This window comes from Serinus canaria, chromosome 1 (genome assembly GCF_022539315.1).
Source record: "Serinus canaria isolate serCan28SL12 chromosome 1, serCan2020, whole genome shotgun sequence".
Lineage (NCBI taxonomy): Eukaryota > Metazoa > Chordata > Aves > Passeriformes > Fringillidae > Serinus > Serinus canaria.
The window spans coordinates 35,951,208-35,974,247 of record NC_066313.1 but is presented as its reverse complement, the minus strand read 5'-3'; the positions used below and the strand labels follow the sequence as shown (position 1 = coordinate 35,974,247).

At 41.7% G+C, this 23,040-nt stretch overlaps 1 protein-coding gene across 1 annotated transcript in view; it reads right to left on the bottom strand.

Annotated features, from left to right (window-relative positions):
- Positions 1-410: 410 nt before the first annotated feature.
- The window catches only part of FAT3 (FAT atypical cadherin 3), a 98,511-nt gene continuing 75,881 nt past the window's right edge, over positions 411-23,040 (bottom strand). Inside the window, exons 18-21 of the mRNA XM_050976428.1 lie at positions 18,384-18,537; positions 16,389-17,044; positions 13,613-13,684; positions 411-6,946 (exon numbers count right to left, since the gene is read on the bottom strand). Of these exons, the coding sequence (XP_050832385.1) occupies positions 6,327-6,946; positions 13,613-13,684; positions 16,389-17,044; positions 18,384-18,537 (1,502 nt within the window). The 3' untranslated portion in view covers positions 411-6,326. The remainder of the gene's footprint in view (positions 6,947-13,612; positions 13,685-16,388; positions 17,045-18,383; positions 18,538-23,040) is intronic.

Here is a 23,040-nt window from a genome sequence, read left to right as displayed (position 1 = left end):
CTGCTTTACAAACCCACTCCTCCTACCCCCACTAAGCAGCCAGACAGCTGCACTGTCCCCTGAAATTTGTCTCCATTGATGGAGTTCACTGTGTAGATGGCTGCATGATGCAAAGATGTTTTTTGCATTCTCTCAAGATGTGGTTTTAATCAGGGATCTGCCTTAACTTACACACAGCAGCTAAGCAACTCTTGGCAAGAGTGCTCTGCAGTGCAAGTAGGGACCCCTAGGGAGGGATTTCCATGTAATAATAAAATAAATTTAAAGAGTTCAAAATAGTAGCATTTTCTGCAACACAGAGAGGGAATTAAATGCTACATTCCTTCAAGAACTGATCCCTTCCTTGCTCCCTCCTTTGAAAGTAGGAGAAAAATCAAAAAGCAGTCAACACAGCTGGGCTTTTCTTTTTGTTTACTTGGAAAACTTATTTTAACCATCAACTTTAGCAAATTTTGGCAGTTACAAACCTGTACACTTTTTTTTTTGTTGTTTTGTTTTTATAGCAAAAGAACACAAGACAATACTGCCAACAGCAATTATGAAGGAACAATTAGTTTTCAGATGAAGAACTATACCCACTCAAAGTGATAAACCTTCCCTTTTGCATAAGGTTGAATTTGTTGTCATTGGAAAAATGACATTTCTTAATACCTACTTGAAATGGAATAAAAATCATACCTCTAGGTTTTTTGTGCAAAACACATTCATTTAAAAAAGTCAATAAAAAAAATCTTCTTAAAACCAGAAAGAACTTAAACAAGAAGAGCTGAACCCAAAGAAAAATTACAGTACATTTTGAAATGATTAAAAATTTTTCAGATCTAAAACTTTTTTTCCTGTTATCTTAGAAGTTTAAACCAACTTTGATGACTCTTTAGAATTATATCAATCAATAAAACAAACAAAGAAACAAAAGAAATTAAAGCAACCTGATTGGCATCAAATATCTACAAAAGCCTGGTAATTTGAAACCATTATATACATTATTTTATAAACTTCTTTTTGAACACCAAAACATACATCTTTTACAAACCAGCCTGCTTGAGACAGGTAAAATTTACAAGACAATCTTTTCCAATACAGTGCTTTAAAGAGAACTGCTTTCACTCCTAAACATCTTTGTCATCTCCTGAAAATCGGCAGTATGGGCTCATTGCATTGCTGATTAATAGTGTTTCAGGTATTCCTATGACAAAAGAATGCTACAGTTCTGAGGGCTCCAATCTCTTTCCATAATACAGTTCAAGTGCACTCTTAACACTGGTAAAGATTACTTATGGCCTTTGTGTAATACGACATATTTGCAATTATTGCTTTTCATTATTACATAAAGAAACAAATTTAATTTCATTTCCTCCCCATCCGCTCGTCCCTTGGATGATGCAGCTAATTTACCAACTGCATGGCCCTTCTGATAATGGAGATGTTAAATGTCAAGTTCACGAAACACAGGCTAAAAACCATGGGTAATGGGCAATGGTCTAAATTTCTAAGGCTCAAATCACATTTTGGTGTATTGAGAGGAGCAGAGATGCAAACAGGCAAAAATCACAGTTTTTACTACATGGTAAATGATGGCAAATCATCAGGGAATGAACCTGAAAATGTAACTCTCTCACTGGAAACCAATGAAATGCCCATTATTACTAAGTGAATAGCTCCAAACATTACCCACAAAGCACAAATGTACTTTCATACTGGTTCTGAAGAGCTGGCTTCCTCCATTATTAAGGATGCTTCCTTTACAAATGAAGCTTAGCAGAACTGGTCCAGGGCACCTTCACCTCCCTCTCCCATGACTGCAGTTATTGACCGTAAGGATATACTTACTATAGCATCCATATAGCTTTTTCAATGAGGAGTAAAGGGTGTTCTCAGCCATTTGTCCTGGTCAGCCCACGTTTTTCTTTATGATGGAATTTATAGGAGACCAGAGCAACAACTTTTATGTCATGTTCTCAAAATGTCTCTGCCTGGCTCACAGAGACAACAGGCTGCTGCCTCCCCATCGATCAGCATTTCATGACATGCTTTTATTCACCGTGCTGCAGCCACACTGAAAAGATACCAGTACATCAAGGCTCTCACTACTTCAGACTACACTGCAGCATTTAGAGAATGGGAGAAAACATTCCAAAGACCAAAATTTAAGTCCTTTGCGGGACACGCAGAGGTGGAGACCCTGCTTGACAGATGGCGCACACAACTTTCAGGTTCAGGAAAACAGTGGCAGTGAGAAGCCTCTGACTCCTTCCAGCCTTTCACTGGAATTATATGTTAAAGAAACCCCTGGGATAGTTTGGGATCAAAGATGTCACTGAGCTTAAGGAGAAGAGCTCTATTGACAGGAAATCATGGTTCTGTAGTCATTCTCTGCATTCCTAAGTTCTCCTGGCTGCCTAATACGCCGTATCCTATAGGAGGGTCCTAGAGGAAGGCAACTTATGTACGTCTTTTAGTGGGGGTATTTTCTCCCGTGGGAGGGAAGTGATTCTATAGCTCCATGGTGTCACATTTGGCCCTTTATTCCACTTTAAGATACTGGTCAAAGATAGCAATCACATCCAGTATCTATAGTTTTTTGGGGGGTTTTTGCCCTTTTTTTTTAAAAAAAATATTTATAATACAAAGGCAAAGTAATTAACATACTTAAGAATGATACTAAGCCTAATTTTTCCTTTTGCACAGGTATACCTAATGTGGTATTGGCAGAATAAATCACGTAGTAGCCACTGTAATGGTTTTTCCCCTGCCAGAGTTATTAAAAAGAATGCCACTGTGCATGGCATTCTCAACTTGATCAAAACACAGAGAACAAACACCCTTTTACTTAGACTTGTATAACCCTGGCAAAGTTCATGATTTTTTATAAAAATGTGTATTTGTATTTTAAAAAGTTGTTTTTTTCTCTTGCTGCTTCTTTCCAAAAGCAAAAACTTTCTTGGTCCTAAAGTGTAAGCCAGTGATACCCAAAAGTACTTCATTAAGCCTATGAAATCATCTGCTACAGATGATTCTGAGAGGAAATATCGGGTAGTGGAGCCATCTACAGGGATGCAGTTTGAAATACAGACACACAGGATAAGCAGAGATGTGCAGGGTAGCTCTTGCAGAACCAGGGACCTGACAGCAGCAGTGATACAAAAATCATCTTATGGCAGAAAAAGGAAATACATAATTGAAGTGCTAATATGAACAGTAATTCTTACATTATGGTATGAATGTGTTCTCATGCTCCAGATTAGAAGATTTTGACTTGCTCGTGTGGAGCAGTAATTTAAAAGAAAAAAAAAATGGCTTGGTTTAAAAACAAGAGATATTAATATGAAAATCTTACTCCCTAAGAGGTATTTCACCTTTAGATCTGCATTTGGGTCTTATCATTATCAAAACAGTCTGAAAAAACCAGAAAGGCCACAGAAGTACCAAAATTCACAGAGGGGAATCTGAAGATGGATTTGGAGGGGAGGAGATATTGAGGTATAGAAATCATGAATAGGACAGAGAAGGCTGAACGGGTGATCCTTGGCACCTTCCCAACAGCACTTTAATAAGTAGGCGTTCAGTGAAATGAAATGGCAACAACATCAAACAGAAAAAGTACTATACATTGTATTTGTGCATATTTCACTATTAAAACTCACTACCAACAATATATTACTGAGGCAACAAGCTTGGTAAGAAACATTGATTTCTTTTTTTTTTGTTTTGTTTGTATGGCAATCATTAGGCTCCCATCTTGCTGTCCCTCGTGACACTTTTGATATGTTCCAGTAAATTTTGATACTGGTGTCTCATGCTTACGCAAGAACTTTCACTACAGAAGACAGGTGACAAGTACACCTAATAACTATCTGGGGGCTTGAACAGAATTACTTGCATAATGGATAAAAATGTCTCAAACCAAAACTGAGTAGGAGCAAGCCTCATGTAAACTGCAGCCTGATGCTAAGAGAGCATCACATTCTCAGAAGGTCATACAAGTTTTAAAAGTGCAGCTAAATTTGCAGAATTGCTTTGCCAACTCTGATGCTCCTAACTTTTGAAGAGACATCAATCTAATTGCATTTCCTTTCCTGTAACACAGACTTCATGAACAATACAAGTTATCCTCTATCCGTGCCTCTAGGCTTGCCAAACCATTTTATGGCCTTCTGGCAAATCCCTCAGTTCCTTGCAAACACAATACAAATTTCCATATTTTTTTCTTCTCAAAACCACAGGAATAATATCAGGGGAAAGGGTTTGAAACGCACCATGAGCACATTCAGAATATATCACTGTTACAGAAGCATGTTTACTTTGAGAAGACCAAGTGACATTCATAAATTCAATGGACAGGACCTATTTGCAGACAAGTACTTGATAATACTTGTATGTGCAGTACATTCTCTCTAGAAGTTCACTCATTTTATTCATAGACCTGCACAATGAGCTGTTTTCTACTGAAGAAGTGCTGCATCATCCCAAAGAAAATATCCACACCAAGCTTTCACAGCTATATGAACTATTGGAGGGAAGCAGCAACACACTGTACCTCCTCCAAGAATTCTAGAAATCCTGTTTTATTAAAAGTGTTACAAGCTGCAATTATTTAAATTAAATTCTACTAGTAATTTATTTGTGTTGGGGAAAATTTCAGAATAAACCCTTTCTGTATGTCAAGAAATGGCCTGCAATTTAATTTCGTTTGAAACTCCTGTCACTCAAGAACATGCCTTGACATACAACCGCTGAAACTATCCAGTTAAGGTGATTGACCAAGGGACAGGACAAGGAAAGCAGCACAGGAAACTTGCTAATGAATCTCTTCTTTTATCAAAATGATTTAGGTATTCAGTAGCTTTTCAGAATGACAGAATTATGCCATGGAAGAAACGGATGAAAACCCAACAGTAATGCAGGCTTGTAGACTCACATTCACTGGGAAGGTACACAGACACTGTAAAATGCAGTGGGGTAAAAATCATTTTCAGAGCACCAAGCAACAGGTGTGTATACTCTGCTTTAATACACTGAGTGAAAATCCAGTATTTCCAGATTGCACTTGACTACTCTGACCAAATCAATGTGAATGACCATTTACTCCAATCAGGCTGAGGGAAGCATAAAAGCATACAGATGCCATGGTTTTCTTGATTCCACAACAATATTCTGAAGTCTGCAAACAACCTTTGGAGGTACTCAAATCCTACAAAATCATGCACCCAGTGGAAAATCTGGCGACAGATCTTTGGCCACAGTCCATTCATGCAGCTCCACCGACTGAGTCAGTCTACAGCAGCTGAGAATCCATCCTGTGAACTCTAGGGATGGACATTTGCCAAAAGATTTTAAACTAACGATGTGAGGTTACAGCAGCCTTATACGTAACTTGATTGCAACTGATTTTAGTTACTGCAGCATGAGGACTGCTGTTAAAGAGCTGATTGCCCAAGCAAGAAATTTCCAAAAAATGATCAGCTGGGTAGGTTACCTCAAGTTTTCAGATCCGTGTTGCATACACATTAAGAGAGGCTGTGTGTACACAGCTGGGGCAAAACCAGGCCACTCCTGAGCCAAACTCTGACATTTTGGGAAGTCCTCGTGGGTAAAGCTATGCACATGCACCTGACATCAGGCTTTAAAAATGACAACCAAAGTAAGCCAATCTGGAGTAAATACAAACTGTGTGTATGTGTGTTACTCTACACAAAGTAGAATGAAATGCTATGTGATGGACAAAAGTATAGATAAATATTTATGGACAAATAACTGGTCACTTGTCTTTGATAGGTCAATTTGTAAATGTTGCTTTTTTCAGCCATCTGATGTGTTGTATGCAGCAGCCCCAGCAATCAATTGCTTTCACTCTTTGCTGACATAAAATTTCATGCAACAGTGCATTCTAGAATGATCCATACTCATTCCTTAATACTGTGGGAAGATCATAACACTGTAACACTTTTAATAACACAATGCCAAAAAAACCCCCAAAACAACCCAACTTTGTGAGAGAGAAAGAAATTATTTAGCAGTTATTTTTCCCCCCGCCTCAAAAGCTGAGTTTTACTCTTGGTAATAAATAGAAGGTACACTCTCTCCAGATTGTCTGTAATAATTTTGTGATGTATAATACTTAACACAATTGGTCTCTTCGTGTCTGCACATACAGTATCATTTCTGAACAAGTTAATAATGGGTTATACTGTACTTTTCTTTGCCCAATATATATATAGACACACCTTCAACAAAATTTCTTCTCAATATTTATACTATTAATTGGACCAAATGACAAAATTAAAAGAAAAAAAGGAAGAGGAGGAGGAAGAAGAAAGGAGCTTCCTTTACACTTGTGTCTGCTGCTGGGTCTCCACAAATGGAATGTGAACATTTTCTAGGCTGAGTTCCTCCACGCTTTCAAAGTCACTCATGGCTACTTCGGAGTCATCAAAGCCGCAGCCGGCTGAGACGTCGGAGTTGGAGGCGTTGAGGGAGTTGTGCAAGGATAAGGGCACCTTACCTGCACTAGCATTTTCTGTGTTCTGGCTTGGGCCAACAGCAAAAGTACTAAATTCGTTCCCAGTCTGAGATCCTGTGGTGTCCGTCTCATTGGGGAACGAGTGGGGAGGGAGGTACTGGCTCGGGTGAAAGTGCGGCCGTCTCCTGCAGTCAGGGCTGAGAGTACTCGCCATGGAGACCGGCTGCGAGGGTGGCAGGGCTTCGTACTGGTCTGGGTAATCCTCTGGAAGAGGAGGTGGCAACTGGTCCTGGCTCAAAAACTCCTCTTCGTGAGGGGGCGGGTAGTCACTGTCGATGTCGTAGCCACCAAGGTAGTAATCTGTTTCCAGTTCTCGGGTGCTGCCGTGGTGAGCCGAGCCTCCATCCGTCGTCTCAAAGTTGGGCACTTCCTCAATGTCGGACAAGCGAGCGCTGGGCATCCAGTCAGAGGTATCCCAATGATACGCTGCAGCAGTGAAGAGAACCACAACACTCCATTAGGATGGGAACACAGAGGAGAGCAGAGTGTCCTGCATGCACCTGCCTGAGTCCTCACAGCACATTCAAATCACAGCATGCCCCGCCGGCCACGGACACAGGTCAGCCATGCTCTGACCAGAGGGGAGAGGAGGAGAATAAATTGCATTATGATGCTAATGCAAACAAGCAAAGAAACAAAACACGGCCACTCTCAGGCGTTTTGCTTTTTAAGATGCTACTGGGTTGTATTAGAAACTATGAGTCCAAGAAATCTAAATGTCTGAATTGCTGCTTTTCACAGTTATTTGAAAAACATCTTTAAATGCAGTCGGCATGCCTACAGAAGCTTACCTCCCCTTCCACCTCCAATGACTGCGAGAAACAAAGTGTGCAAGCAAATAATCTGATTGACTGAAAACTGAATTTTGAAACAAAAGAAGTGGCTGACCATTCTCATGCATCTTTTGAACCCAACAGAATTCAAACAAAAGAGTACACGTGAGGCAGTTCAAGAAACAAACCAAACAGATCAAGTCAGTGCTCTGCCCACCCTGGCCCACAGGCAGAAGGTGCCCCAGAAAAATCACCTCTGTTGTAGTTCTGTCCTTGATCCATAACAGACACTGTCAGATACAAAGTGAAAAGCAAAAACTGGTAACTCGGAGCTTGTCACCAGCATTGTATTACATGTGAAAATACAAAACTCTGCATGCATATTTCTAAAGTACAGCTGCCATGGTGTCATTTTAGTAGGATTTTTATTATTTTTTATTTTAACGTACAAGATAAGCTTGCCTGTCAAATGCAGACATACATAAAGAAATGTTTATGTCGTGTATTATACTCCTTTTCTGTCATATCTTAATTATTTACCCTCACTGAACAGATACAGAATTACATTAGTGTTGTAATTCTTAGCACAAAAAAGGGCTATCCACCATCGACACGGCTTATAATTGCAAAGTACATTTTTCTCCCACTTGTTCACTTTGAAACAGAAAAATAAGAATCTACCATTCTCAGGGCCGGTTCAAACAAATCTGGGCCCACCTGGGCTCAGATACCATGGTGATGGGCACGGTATAAGAACCTGAATAGAATAGAATACAAAGCCATTTAATGGGGCTATCAGCTACAATGCTCCGCAACCCCACACCCACCTCCCACCTGCACTGCCATGCTAGCTGGTGGGGAGGGAGGCATTCCAGTATGGAGAGGGTGCAGGGGTGGGGGAGAGAGCAAGGGAGGAGGTTTATGTGAGACAAGAGCGGGGAAGAAGCTGCAGCATTTTCTAGATGGATATGCTCTTGTTCAGCCGCATGTTATTTGGCTCCATGCAAGAAGTCATCGGGCAAAGTCTCTGGATGACATTGCTGGAGGAGGCCTGGCAGGAGAAACAGACCTCCATGGCATCACATAACCTCTGTGGCTCAGACACAGGCAAGGGAAGACTTCTCCAGCCCTTCCTTCAGACCACGCTTGTCCTTGCTCATCACCACATGGTGCATGGGGTGATAGTGATTTTTCCCTTAGCTGGATAGCCAGGCAGGAGTTCTCCACCTGCTCTGCCATGTCCTGGAGTGAGGAGGGCTGGGGCTACTACAGGTTTAGCAGCAGTGTCTGAACCGGCCCTAACCTCTCTTCTGCACTTCTCTCTTCTTTGTACAGCGGATTTCACTGTGCTGGGGTCAGTGTGATGGCCCTGCACCTGAGCTGTGTCAGGGCCCTCTGAGTTGTGTGGATCAGGATCCAGGAGAACCTCACCAATTGGCTGACTTGCACCACCCTGGGCAGGTCCCTGGGGCAGGGGCCCCACCCTCCCATCACTCCGTGGCAGCAATTCTGCCCAGAGCTCCAGTGTGGCTAACTATTCACCACTTCCAACAGCTCTGCTGCAGAGCAGACAATCCTAAGAATCCTAAGTTTCATATAAGAAACTGGGAAGTGGGCAAAGCATTTTCAGTGACAGTCTCTTGAAACTACTGCTAGACTGGCTTTTTCTGACCTCTAAAGGATGACAATGAGCCAGTGTGTTTGCTTAAGCTTTCCCTCAGGAAGGCAAGGTAATTTGCAGTGCCTATGGTTTCTTTTCAAGGTTATTTTTTTATTTTTTGAATGGGACTTTCTTTTGAATTAACCTTGGCTAGTTAATTTTTGGGGTTTTTTTTGATAGTGAGAAGAATGGCACTCTTACACTTCAGGACATTAATAAATGCACTGTTAACAAATACTCAAGTGGCATGACTAGCTGGCAGTAAAAGTGTTTTTCAAAATTACTGTGACACTGGCTCAAGAAAAAACTCAGTAGTTTCACAAAAATAATTTACTTAATCATCTTAATGTATTATGCAGACTAGATTAGCTGAAGTATGTAAAATCTGTCTTAAATTTGCTAAGGACAGATGAAATTTTTGACTTGTGCATAACCTGACTTGATGCTGAGTTGACATTTGCCCAAGGGTGGGAAAAATGTTGGAAAATAAATAAAAGAAATGTTTATCTATGACAACAAGACATTTCCTCAGTGCTTTATGGAAAAAAGAAAACAGTGATATCCCCGCATTACAGGTTCACTCATAACATGATATGCCTGAGGTTACCCAGGAGGTCAGTGGAAGAGGTGAGTGCTGGTCCTTGGAGCACATTGCCGTGCTCTGTGGAACGGGCACACCAACGCCACGGGAGAGCCACGGCATCCGTGGAGCTGTGCCCACACATCTGCTGCTTGGCAGGGTTTCCTGGGAGAAACCAGCCTCCAGCCAGCCACCACTGTGCTCCTCTCTGTGTGACACCGCTGGGGTACATAACCCAGCTCTGCTGCAGCATGGGACACTTTACAGACTTCCCGTGTCATCTTCTGCTTCCCAGTCTCTGCAGCCAGGATCATCTCAATGACATGGCTCCATTATCAGTCTATTATTTTCTCTGAAGGTAATGAGAATAAACAAGCAGAAACATTGACTTGGACAGAAGAGGATGAAGGCTTGACACCTTTTCTACCACCTCCAGTTACCCACAGATATTTTGTGGCACATTCCTCTGGCATTTTCATGTTTGCTGGTGAACATGCTGATCTGCAAAACCCAATCCCTGCCACAGGATTGCTGGTCAGTGTAGATTAGTGAGGTTCTGCTGGAATGTTTCACAATGAAAACAAGAAGCATTGTTGTATAACAAGAAAGAAAAAAATTTAAATACCTTCATTTTCTATAGTGTCAACTACATTGTTGACAAGCTGTATGACAGTCACTATGGAAGCTTGCAGGGGAGGGAAAGCAGAAAATAAAGGGAGGGGAAGGACAGCTTCAGGTTAGTATTTAAAACACACATCATAGGTTACCACAATAAATTCTCTCAAAAGACAGAACTGACATTGAAAGAAAAAAAAAAAAAGGCTGCTGACCAATGCATGATTTATGCAGTGGATTGCAGGACATTTTATTTCAGATAATCCCATATATCTTCAGAGTGCTGATAAATTCCAAACCAGCATTTCCAGAAAGGCATATGGGATGATGTGTATCACCTCATAAATTCAAGCAGACTGGTCAGCTGATTCAATTAACCAAAGCAGTATCTTGTCTACCTGACACTAATTCCCAATTCATTCTTGCTTAGAGAGGCCTCCAGAGATGGTGCAATGTGCTCCAAGGATCATTATCTTTTAGACCATCACACCATCAGAAATGGTTTTAAGCTCAATCTATCTCCCAAGAGGAATGTTTTACTTATTTACTGTCTGTGCCATGCCATGCAATACCTCAGGGAGGTTCAGCAGCACATCTATAATTAGGAGGACACTGCCACGTAGGTGTGGTTCAAATTTTGACCCGTGTTTGACAGAATAGTTTCCCAAATGCTTTGTGTGTTCTCTGCAGGTGCTCCAACAAATCATTAATATAAGACTGTGCAGCTGTTTAATGTGGAGGCCTGCAATGTGTGGTCTTCCAGGTGATCTGCATTTTGCACCACCCAACCCTCCTGCCTCTGGGAACATGAAATAAACCCAAAAATCAAAACCAAAGGGAAAGCTCTGGATGAGTGGGCAGTGGATCCTTCCCCTTTCCTTTGTCTTTAGTTATAAGAAAACCCCCTTCTTGGAGCAGGCTGAGGAGGGGACCAGAAACATGGGGCAAAACATACTTTTTTGTTTCACACAACCAACAGACTTAAGAGATCACAAGAAATGTGTTAACAGTGCAGACATACGTTGAATATTTTCACATTTTTGCTAAATATTGGGAATGGGTTCAGGTGTATCATCCAATTTCCTCAGTTCTAGTGAGGGCTCAGCAAAAAGAGCCTTGAAAAACCAAAGGACCCCTTTTCTGTGTCTATGATCAGCATATTTATGCCATCAGCAGCAAGAGCAATTATACAAAGGAGACTTGTACTGGCTCATGCACAATAAACATGGTAGAAAAATAAGGGGCTCCATGCAGTTACTGCTGCATGGCTGGGAAAAAAGATGGAGGGCAGCTATAAACTATTAGAGGAAGAAACCTAAGAGTGAAAAACAAGTCAAAACGTAGGGCCAGTGTGGTTTTCTTTGGAACTGAAGGCTAGCTCTGGTGGGAGCCGTGCAGAGCATATTTACAGAAAAGAGGGAGCCCCACCTCACACAGCTTAGAGCAAGTCAATGCTCAAATACAGTATTGCTCAGATTTTGGATTACAAAAATTACTGCTAACTACTCACAGAAAGACTAGGGAAGCTGAGCAATTTAAATGCAGGAAAAATAAGGTGACAGGAAAAAAGTAGCTTCAAAATCTCACCCCGTGTGAGCTTACATGGTAAGACAAGCCCTTGACACAGCAAGAGAAGGACTCCAAGAGCCCTACAGGGGGTGAGTAGAAGCTGCTTGCACCTTCAGTGTAATTCAGCCCAGTGATCCACTGCTGCAAGATAGGTTTCCCCAGTCTGAAGCTGCCACCCAGTTTCACAAGTCACTGTCAGCAGAGCCATTTGTACATTTGTGTGACACAAGCCTGTCTCTGCTAGCCTGAGAAGCCAGCAGCATTGCTCTTGGATTTGGAGGAAGGGGTTTGGAGAAGGAGCCACTGTCCTGTCTCATCAAAGAGCGTGGATGCTGAACTGTATTTGTTGTGTTTTCACTGACAACCTTCTAACCTTTGCAGGTATGTGAAGTACAAAGAATTAAAGTGACAAGAAGAGCAAGGATTCATGGCTTCAGGAGGCTTATCCATTAGCCCTAAAGTACAGGCATGTGAGTATATACATATGCTTACTTATGCCTGCCTTTGCCCTTTAGGCTCTTTCGCTGCAAACCTTTCCTGCTGCTTCAAGCAAACCAGAGTGTGGTCTTGCATCGATCTCTGCAAATGACTCAGATGATTTAAGTTTCTTCCCTCGTTCTCCCTGAAGATATGGATTTGTTTGAACCCTGAACTAGAAATGTTATCTCTAAAGGTCATATTTTAAATGCAGCCTTCACAAAAAATGAGTGGGCACAGAAGGTCCAATCCAGCTTCTCTGGGTACTGTGTCAATGATTTCAGTGGAGACAGGATCAGGAGTTTGAAATGTCCAATTAGAATTTGTTAAAAAAAGTAACAATGTACAATAAATGACCACTTGAATAATTATTCCAAAGGTAACTATAATGTAAATACTTATTATTAAATCATACTTATCCTAAAAAAAAGGCTAAAAGGATCTTTTTGGTGCAGGGGCAGAAAAGCATTTGGAAGCCTGACAAAATAACTGTAATGCTTCAGCCACAGCAGACCAAAAGGAACTGCAAGTGTCTTTTGCTAGCAGTGCTTTTCCCAACTTTTCAGAGTTCCTAGAGAACAGCTGCATGACATGATTGAGGAACTGAGTCTACAGACAGTTCATTAACTGGTGGCTGAGGAAACCAAGTATGATTCCTTTGTGATAGTCTTTTTCTGTGCGTCTGAACGAGGCTTCCAGACATCCACCATCCCTCCCCAGCAGAAACATCTTGACTTTTCTCAGACCCACTGCTCAACATACGTGGGCTCCGAGAACAAAGGTTTGCTCTGACTCTGTGGCCCTTTTAGTGGGCTGTGTATGGCTCTGCCTGTGTCACCCAGGAAGATAATGGATAATGATGCAGGCAGGACATGAGAGGCAGGCACTGAGTATGCACTGAACAAGGATTTAACGGTGCTCTATTGTTTGCTGAGCTGTGATTGCCAGGGAGAGGCCAAGATGCTGGGGACTGCCTCATCTGCTCATTGTTGTGGCTGAGCAGCAGCAGAGTTTTGTTGGGACCATGAATGAGACCTGGCAAATAGCACAGAAATCCCTTTTATTCGACTGGTGAAACATGAAAGTCATGCTCTTCCTGGAAGGAAAATTATAAAAATTCTACAGTTTCACTTGCAACCTATTAGTCAACTTACATCTTGGCAGTGTGACTCTGCTGTATCATACCTCTAATTTGCTGTAAAGCTCGGTCCTGATACAACAGCCCCAAGCATCAAGATTTTTATTATGTTCCTATAATTTAGTAAGTGGAACACAAAGTCAGGGTTTGAACCCACGACTTTCTTACTTTTGGCATCATCCAAGAGTTTCAAGATGTCACATAATTATTTTAATAATATTAGGGAGAGAGAGATAAATAGCTTTTCCCCCAGCATAATAAAGATGAAGTCATTTCTTACCATTATCATCACCGGAATCAGACTGGAAGGAGCTGAGGGACTGTACTTCAGAGTTGCTGCCTTTATTACTTCCTGAAAAACAGGTCACTTCTTCAGCGTCATCAACCCCTTTACCTTCATTGACAGCAAAGACAAAGCAAAATGGTACTCTCTAGGTATGCACACTTATCTATTTATATCATGGACACATTTAAATCCTGCCTTCTATTATATGAGTCAGAATAAAATTATTTCCTTCACACAGAGGACATGACCTATTTGTCAAGGAGAGAGTTGGTGAAGATACCTAGACTTTTGAAGAGTTTGAAGCCAAAGGAGTCTTTCAAGTGGATGACAACTGTAATCAAGGAAGAAACATCTGTATTCAATATTGTCTTTTTAGATGGCATGCAGTCTTAAAAGCAATGAAAGTGATGACTTAAGGAATGTGGTATAAACAGCTTATACAAGAGATTACAGTTGCATTTAACTCTACTGTTCATTTCCTAATTTGAGAGCCTCATTAAAGGCTCATTCAATGCTCAGTAAAGTTACTGTGCATCTTGTTATTCATATCAGTGGCCCCTGGATCAGATTTTAATAGCTCCATCACTGACATATAATAGATTATGCTTTAATTTACATTGCTTTTCATCAGGGACATTCAGTCTTCACAACTCTACTATTTAGAAATGTAACTGCAACCTACGGTATAAATTCTCCTGTAATTAAGCATATATAAATAAACACATTCAACTACACATTACATGGGCAACAATCAGGACCACAAAAAGTTATTCTCCATTATAAGCACTAAGATACCTGAGCCAATCACAAATGAAGAAGGTCAGGTGCTATCAACATGAAAGCACAGCTCTCCACCTGCCAGCTGTATGTATTCCTACCCAGCACGGCACACCTCCACACAGTAAGAGCTGATTTGCTCCTGCTGAGCAGCAGGGTATGGAGCTGATGAAGTGAGAGCTGCAGTAACAAAACTGCTTCCCACTCTGTGACAGCTGAGGTCTGTCTCCCTGGTATGGCCTCATGGTGAGCAGAAATTTGTACCAGTACCAGCACCAGCAGTGCCTGTGGCACAAACCCCCAGGAGAATACAGAACAGAGCCTGTGTGGGGGCTGGTGTGATGATGCTTTCAATCAGCTGAACTATATTCAAAGTTGAAAAGGTCAGACACAACATGACCCTGAAATACACACCAAATAAATGAACATTAATTCAATTTTTCACTACATGATCTTAGCCAGTGTGCTGCCTTGGATGAAAATGTGTGGATCAGGGCACAGCTATAGAATAATGAATTCTGTAAGGCTGGAAAAGACCTCCAAGATCATGGAGTCCAACCTTTGACTGAACATCACTATGCCAACCTAACCACAGCATTAAGTCCCATTCCAAATAATTTCTTGAACACTTCCAGGAATGGTGACTCTACCACCTCCCTGGGGAGCCAATTCCAAGGCTTGACCACTCTTCCAGAGAAAAAATTCTTCCAGATGTCCATCCTGAACCTCCCCAGTACAACATAATGCTGTCCTCTTGACCTGTTGCTTAATTCCTCTCTGTATTACTCAGTTCCCATTGCTTTCAATTATAGGACTGGATTGTGCAGTTTTACGTGACAGTTTTGGTTAAGGCTGTGCTGCAATAAGGTTGAAGATCATAGAATCATGGAACACTCTGAGCTGGAAGGGACCTTAAAGATAACTGCTTCCAATTTCCCTGCCATGGACAAGGAACCTTTCACTAGACAAGGTTGCTCAGAGCCCCATCCAATCTGGCGTTGAACCTTTCCAGGGATCCATCCCTTCTCTGAGCAACCTGCTTCAGTGCCTCACCACCTCACATCAAGAATTTCTTCCTAACAGCTAATCTAGTCCTACCCTTCTTCAGCTTAAGGCCATTCATCACTACAGGCTCTTGTGAAATGTCCCCCTCCAACAGGTATTGGAAGATGCATTAGGAAAATCCCAAATATGAGAAAACACCTTTAAAAAAATCATATACGGTGAAGTAAACATCTCCCAGTCCACATGACATGGTCTGACTTGCAAGGATAGATGACGCAGGGCTGTAACTCTTTTCCAGAAAACTGGTATTTCCTGCCATGATAGACAATGTGAGATCTGCTTCATCTCCAGCTGAGCAATGGAGGGAGTGCTGTGTTATCGGGTGAGAAACCATCAGTACACAAATAGGGTCAGCATGGGGATTGAAAATTCCATGATGGCTCTGATACTGAAAGCAGAGGGGAATGCAATGGCCTGAAAAGGTGATCCTTTATATCAAGCCATATGTGATTTTCTGCTTCACTTCACGGACACTGAAAGTAGGGAATATTAGTTCATTTCTCCCTGATGCAAAACAGGATTGCTTCTTGAAGAAGGTTTAAATATTTTTAACTCCCTTGGGAAACAAAGAGCCTGAACCTAACTGAATTTGTATTTGAGAAATCTGCCCCAAATTGTTTTTTTTCCAACTGAAAGATAATTGCATTGTATCACTGAAAAACGCTCAGAGCACTTACTCATATATGCTTTCTCAATGAGTGAAATAAATGCTTTTAGTCATACTCCATGCATAGAAGGAGGGGCCTTAAATGCCTGGTTTAGTTACAACCTTTCAAAATTAAACCAGATCACTTCTTGGGGAAATGTAACAGTGCACATGTATTAGGCTGGAGCACTAAGAGCACCTGTGCCACTGTACCTGCTGCACCCTGAAGGCAACCCTTACTGCTGGCAGGGAAGAACGAGACCGGCACGCAGTGCTACTTACTTTCTGTCCCAGCATCCCACGTGCTCTTCCTGATGGAGTCACAGTCGGAGCGACAGGGAGACACAGCAGGCAGGTTTGGAGCTACACTGCACACCACCACCCCCCTCCTGGCTGTCAGTATTCGAGGGGACTCGGGATGAAACGTTGTCATCTCCTGGTGCTCCACACCAAGCCCATCCACTATCTTGTCCAGGTTATTCCGTGAGTCACTCTGGAAGCACGGGGTATAGGCCATTGGCCTCACTGGCACCTGTGGAGGCCCAACCTCCTGGTAGATATTTCTGCTGTCTCCACTGTTCCTGATGTTCTTGAATTGGATGCCATTGCTCTTGTTGAGCAGGGCCGCAGTGGCTGGATCCTGTACGAGCGTGATGTTGTTGCGGGAATAGTTCTTCCTGAAAACTTTCTTGCGAAAAATGATGAAAAGAACAATTAACATAAAAATGACAAACAGGACCACGGCTATTCCTATCAGCTCCTCCTTGCCAACGTAGGAATGCCCAGCTTGTATATTGGGAACCACCACAGGGCGCAGACCACAGTATTGACCCACATAGCCAGGGGTGCAGTTACACAGAAATGAACCAAAGATGTTGACACAGGAGCCTCCATTTTCACATTCTTCTCTTTCACACTCATCGATGTCTTCTTCACACCTTAAAAGAAGAAAAGGAGAGTCTGGAATCTCGAGAACATCTAAGAGGCAGTCCTGCTTGTGCATGAAGCACAAGCAGGACTGTTAAAGTGGTGCCATTAGTTAACACCTTGTGGTACTTTGCAAATCATCATATTATTATCATATTATTTAATGGCATTTAATTTTTTCTACAGCTATTCCATGGGTTTTTTTAAAGACAATAAAATGGAAATATCAAGAAGGAAATAAGAGTTTAAAGCATCTGATAGATATCAAGAAGGAAACAATGCATCTGATAGGAAAAGGCACCTTCACCCTAGTGAGGCTTACTGAATGTACTAGAGAATCTGCCTTTTTATACTGTTTTTGGACTACCCCATGGGTTTCAATATAAAATATTAGAGGGGGATTCAAGGAGAAGATAGTTGAGAAAAAATATCATAAAAACATCAGAATAGAGGAGAGGAGAGGAGAGGAGAGGAGAGGAGAGGAGAGGAGAGGAGAGGAGAGGAGAGGAGAGGAGAGGAGAGGAGAGGAGAGGAGAGGAGAGGAGAGGAGAGGAGAGGAGAGGAGAGGAGAGGAGAGGAGAGGAGAGGAGAGGAGAGGAGAGGAGAGGAGAGGAGAGGAGAGGAGAGGAGAGGAGGAGAGGAGAGGAGAGGAGGGAGGAGAGGAGAGGAGAGGAGAGGAGAGGAGAGGAGAGGAGAGGAGAGGAGAGGAGAGGAGAGGAGAGGAGAGACTGACTATGTAAAATTGTTTAGGTCCAGAGATGAAATAAACAGATATTAGAGATTAGGGAAGAAAAAGAACAGGAACCATAAAGAGAGAGGAGAACTGGAAAGAATAAGAGGTAGCAAAATGCAGAGAAAAAGTACAAACAGTAGACAACCAGATAAGGGAAAAGCATGTTGATGTGCAGGTCTGGATTTTCTGTGTCTACACCAAGTTTATGATCAAGGGAGGGATTTAAGAAAATGACTGCAACAAATTAGCCTTTTATGTTAGGGCTAAGGTGACTAAATAATTGATCAATTTTCAAAACAAAGATTACACAGCAGCTTCCACAGGTTTTATGAGATTGTTCAAAAAGCTGGCAACAGACAGGTGTACCTCAGAGAAAACTGTCTTGAGATAACATCCTGAATCAACAGCTTAGGAAGGTAAGTTCAGAAAAAACATTTCTGAGCATGCAAGTCTCAGGGATTTCTCAGCTGTCATTAGCTCTGACTTGGAATAAGCGCTAAGCTTGGGTTATTTTTTGTGAGGTGAATCACAGCTTTTTGGTACAAAATGCCTGATCAAAAAGCCCATCATCACTGAGTCAAAAAGCTCCCATTGCCCACCTGGGGAGGGACACTTACGTTACTCCTGTCAGGCCATTTTTGCAGTTGCAGATGAAAGCATTGCCGATGGGATCACACGAGCCTCCATTCCGGCAAGGATTTGGGAAGCAGGCTGTGATCTCTGACTCACAATTCCTTCCTGTAAACTGGGAGAGGCAATTGCAGTGGTACCCTAGGAGGTGAGGGACAGAGAGAAGGAAATTAGACTCCTACCACTGAGTCTGTCTAAAAGCTAGAGGACCCATTTGGCTGCTTCACACCAAAAAACAAATTGTACTGTGGGGGCAAGGGGATGTTTACACTCATTCTGGTCTGTCCATGTGGTCTACACTAATGCTAGTCAAGAGATGGTCTATCTGAGACGCCCAGGCAATCAGAGCTCATGTCTGCAACCAGAGGCTCAGCCCAGACCATCGTAATCGTCACGATTCAGGTAAGAATAAATGTCATTTGTGAAAACATTTCGAGAAAGGTAATAAGAAATATTCTAGATCAAGGATGTATTTCCCAACTTTTTCAAACTGTTTGCTGATAGAGGCAGCCTACTCTTCTTTTGGGTCTTCACTGATGAACAAATTCACAAAGAGCTTTTCCATCTCTGCCCTTTAAGAGAACAACCCAATGGGGATGTGACAGTACTAAAACACCAGTTTTATAAAGGGCATCATCAAGGCAGAAACTATAAACTTCAAAATACCAGCTGACCTGGGCAATACCAGAACTAATCAGAGCTGATTACGTTCAGTACTAGTGTGCTATCAAATTCTGATTAATCACTCACTGCAATTCATCAGGCATAACAACATTCATGTGGAGGGGGACTCTGTTGGGGACTGAAGTCCCATTTCTGTGTTTTTTGCCAACACAGGGGAAACAGCAGAATTTAAAAAAAAAGAGGTTTTAAACACATCAGTTCACCCTGCCAAGTATCAAATGACAAATATCTTTTTTCTTTTTCTCTGCTTGTGAGTTCATGTGGCACAGTGCCATTAATAAAAGCTTTATTTAAAGTCACAAAGAAATCCAGTGAGGCAGTGCATCTCTAAAAGTTGTGAACTGGATATGGACTGCTTTTTTGCTTAAACAGAGTATGGAACATGTAGGCTGTGAAAGCCAAGAGATGGCTAAGACAGTTCCTCCTAAGTTAGAGCTGTTGAGCCAGCAAAATTTTCCTGGACATCTGTAAAAAAACTTTGACTGCTCTTTTAAAAAGTTTCTTATATAACCCAAATGTCCTAAACAGATGTGTAGGCAAGGTTCAAGCTCCAGTTATGGGGTTCACATACCTAGTGAATATAGCATATTAAGCAACTAAAACAAGGAGTCTTCCTGCCATTAATACAGCTGCAGTTAGAGCTGAAATGGTTGAGTGCAACTCAATTCAGTGTCAAAATTATTGGCAGTCAAGCTGATGTAGTGGAAATATCATCTCTCCGTGGTGAGCCTTTGAAATGTATTTTTAAAAACTTTCTATATCTATACATCTGGAAAAAACGTGAATTAAAAGTTATTTAAAAGTTACTCTTTCTGCAAATATGGCAGGAATTTCCAGCACAGTTACAAGGAAAAGAATTTCATGGAAACAATATGGAAAACCCAGTGGAGGAATAAAGGAAAAAGCAATTCTGCATCAAGACTCTCACATCTTTTATGTCCTATATAGTTCAATTTGCCTTGCTCAGCTACTCTAATTGAATAATCTTTCATGAGGACAGGCTTTTGAGAATAAACTTGGAACCAGACTTGCTGGCATACTCACTCAAGAGTCCAGTACTATTTAATCGAAGATAAATGAAAGAGATACTCAAATATCATGCTGTTTCATTGTCCTGGTACAAGAAGGGAGACAGACACACTGATCTCTCCAAGGTTATAGAGTTAAGAAAATAAATTATTCAACTTCTGGGCTTCCCAAAAAGGATGTTTAGTAAGCATCAGCAAGATGGGTTTATTTCTGTTTGTGTCTTAAAAATATCTCACTCAGACAATGTGAACAGCTTTCTGGGCCTATAGTGATCCGGGTCTGAGGAACTACAAAGCTGTGACTGCAGGTAGAATTCACAGCATGAATAAATAAGGCTGTTTCAGCACTTTCTTTTTATGACTGAACAGTGACATCTATAGTTCAAAAATTTACACTAATGTTTTATATGTTTTTTATAGTCTCAATGAGTTTAGGCAAAAGGAGAATGTTCAATTCATATAAACCACTTTATTCATAATCAGTTCTGTTGCCTTATGTAACAGCAGAATATATATGTTATTCTGTTTGTTATCTGATACTTTATAAGCATCCATAATTCTAAAGTGATATTAAAAGCCAAGTTTCTGTTGTTTTTTAACCAAGTTCTCAGGTGCCAATCATTTGTAAGACAAAGCCTTTGAATCACTTTCTTTTCATGCCTTTTGTTTGTTTCAGCTAACTCCCAAGTTCTGTAACATATTCTGTTTATATTTGTCCATTACAGAAAACTTGAGAAGTATTGATTTGATTAAAAATATATTTTTACCACCAACCATAAAAGAAACATGGATTTATGCATTTTATGCTAAGAAGAGATGAAACTGAATGCACCAGATGGGTCAGAGCCTTGTTCAGCAGCGTATGAACAGGACCAGAATAAAAATCTGCTTCTGAAAGCCTACATTTATCACACAATTTGATTTAATGATGGTTGAACACACATCAGACATTAGAAGAGTACAGTATTCACTATAGATTCTAAGTCTAAGGATCAAAGTTAGAAATCAAGAAGGCACTAAAACAAGACAGTATTAAATTACCATATTTATCACTGGTGTTTCCTCTTGTTGGATTCACTGCCATACACCTGCCAAGTCCAATCCACTGGCAAAAGACACAGAACTTTTCTGTGACACACATGCTCAGAGCTGCAGAGCATTCACCCGGGAGGTCTCCAACACAGCAAAGCATATGTCAAAATTCATGGAGTAGGGAAGAGAAGGGCTGATATGATGGCTCAGTAGACAGCATAGAGCACTCAGCCAGAAGACCTGCCAGACCTTTAATCCTTCTCCAAACCTCCCAGCAGAGGCTGTAATTTTGCTGGCTATTGCATATTTTAGCCACATGGCTGTGGACAAAGGCAAATTGTGAAGAAAACCCTTCTGGCTGGGAGTGCATCTTGGGTCCAATAAAGGATTTTTATTATACTTTTAATTTAATATCCTGCTAATGTACCATTCATTTCTTCCCTCTGGTTTAGAACAAGAATAACAAGCAAACTTCTCACATTCAAGGATGAGAAAAGGCTCAGTGTCCTTTCCTCTCACCAAGGGATAAAAAAATCTCTTTTAAACAATGTAGGGCTCGATCCTGTTCACAATGAAAACACTGAAGTTTTGGAAATTCATCAGTGTTTAAGTCCATCTGGGCTTCTCCCATAAGGACTGAATATTTAATTCCTAGAAATGTTGATCTGCATTCTCCAAGGCAGCAAATTTTGTGATGTCACCACAGTGTTTCTTCAGAGGGAATCAGCGGAAAAAGACAGGAAGCTCTGGAAAGCACCTCTGAAAGCCTCTAGGGTGGGACCACAACATTCTCAGCATGTGCCATAGCAGCATGTACCCAACAGCTGACCTAAGAGCAACAACAAGCTGTGAACCACAATCCAGCCTTTTTAGGCTGTATCCACATTGACAAGTCCCGCAGAGCAGCAGCAGTGGCTCTATGGAGCCAAACAGCTGGTGCTGGGGAGCCTCTCTGTGTGCAGCTCCGGGCTTTGGGACCAGCTGTCTTCCAGTTCTGCCTGGTCCTGCCCACAGGGGGAACTGAAGCCCAGTGATGAGAAGATTGGCATCAAATATCATTCATGGCCTGAAACATTGTGTAGCCCCACACACTGTCTTGGGCTTATTGGTTGTTTTAAAAGGCTTCTCTCACGCTCCTTCATCAATCTGAGTCCTCTCTACACAGTTAAATCTCACCTTCTCCCTGTGACTCAAACAGCTGCTCTTACTGCACTCTTGGCGTGTCCCTACCCAGAGGAAAAGGTGTTTTTCACCCCAGACCTTACTGAAGAGCAACATGCAGTGAGACAGGACACTAGACAGGCTCCCTGCCTACACCTGTGTTTGCTTGGCACTTAAGAAGCAGAGGCAGCAGCCCAAGGCAGGCATGGTGCCATCAGCAGATGGGGTGTTGTTATGTAGTGAACATCTCTGCTGGTAGCATTCCCAGCCTGAGCATCTGAATGTCTGTCTATCCCAAGGTTTACTTGGCTTTATTAAAGAGGATTCTCCAAACTGCTGCCAATTTTCTTTTTTTTTAACATGTGTATGCTCCTGTTTCTATCTGTCCCATGCAAGACAGGCTGGCTTTTATCTGTTAACGTGCTTTGGCTTTTCCATTTGTCTCTCTCTGTAGTTTCTCTCCCTGCTGTGCAGCTAGACCTCACAAACTTGACATCCAGAAATTGCCCTGCCCTTGACATTGACCACACTGTGTTACACACCAAGTTAACTGCCGAGAACTACTGAAAGGGAAGAGGACCTCTCCCAGCATTTGTACTTTGGTCTACAGTCAAACCAGGCCACCTTCAAGTAGAGTATGTTTTTCAGCCATACACAGTCCTGCCACTCCAGATTTAACTTATCTGTCTTCAAGCAGATCATTGCCTCTTGCCACTTGTTGGTATGAAAATGAACATCA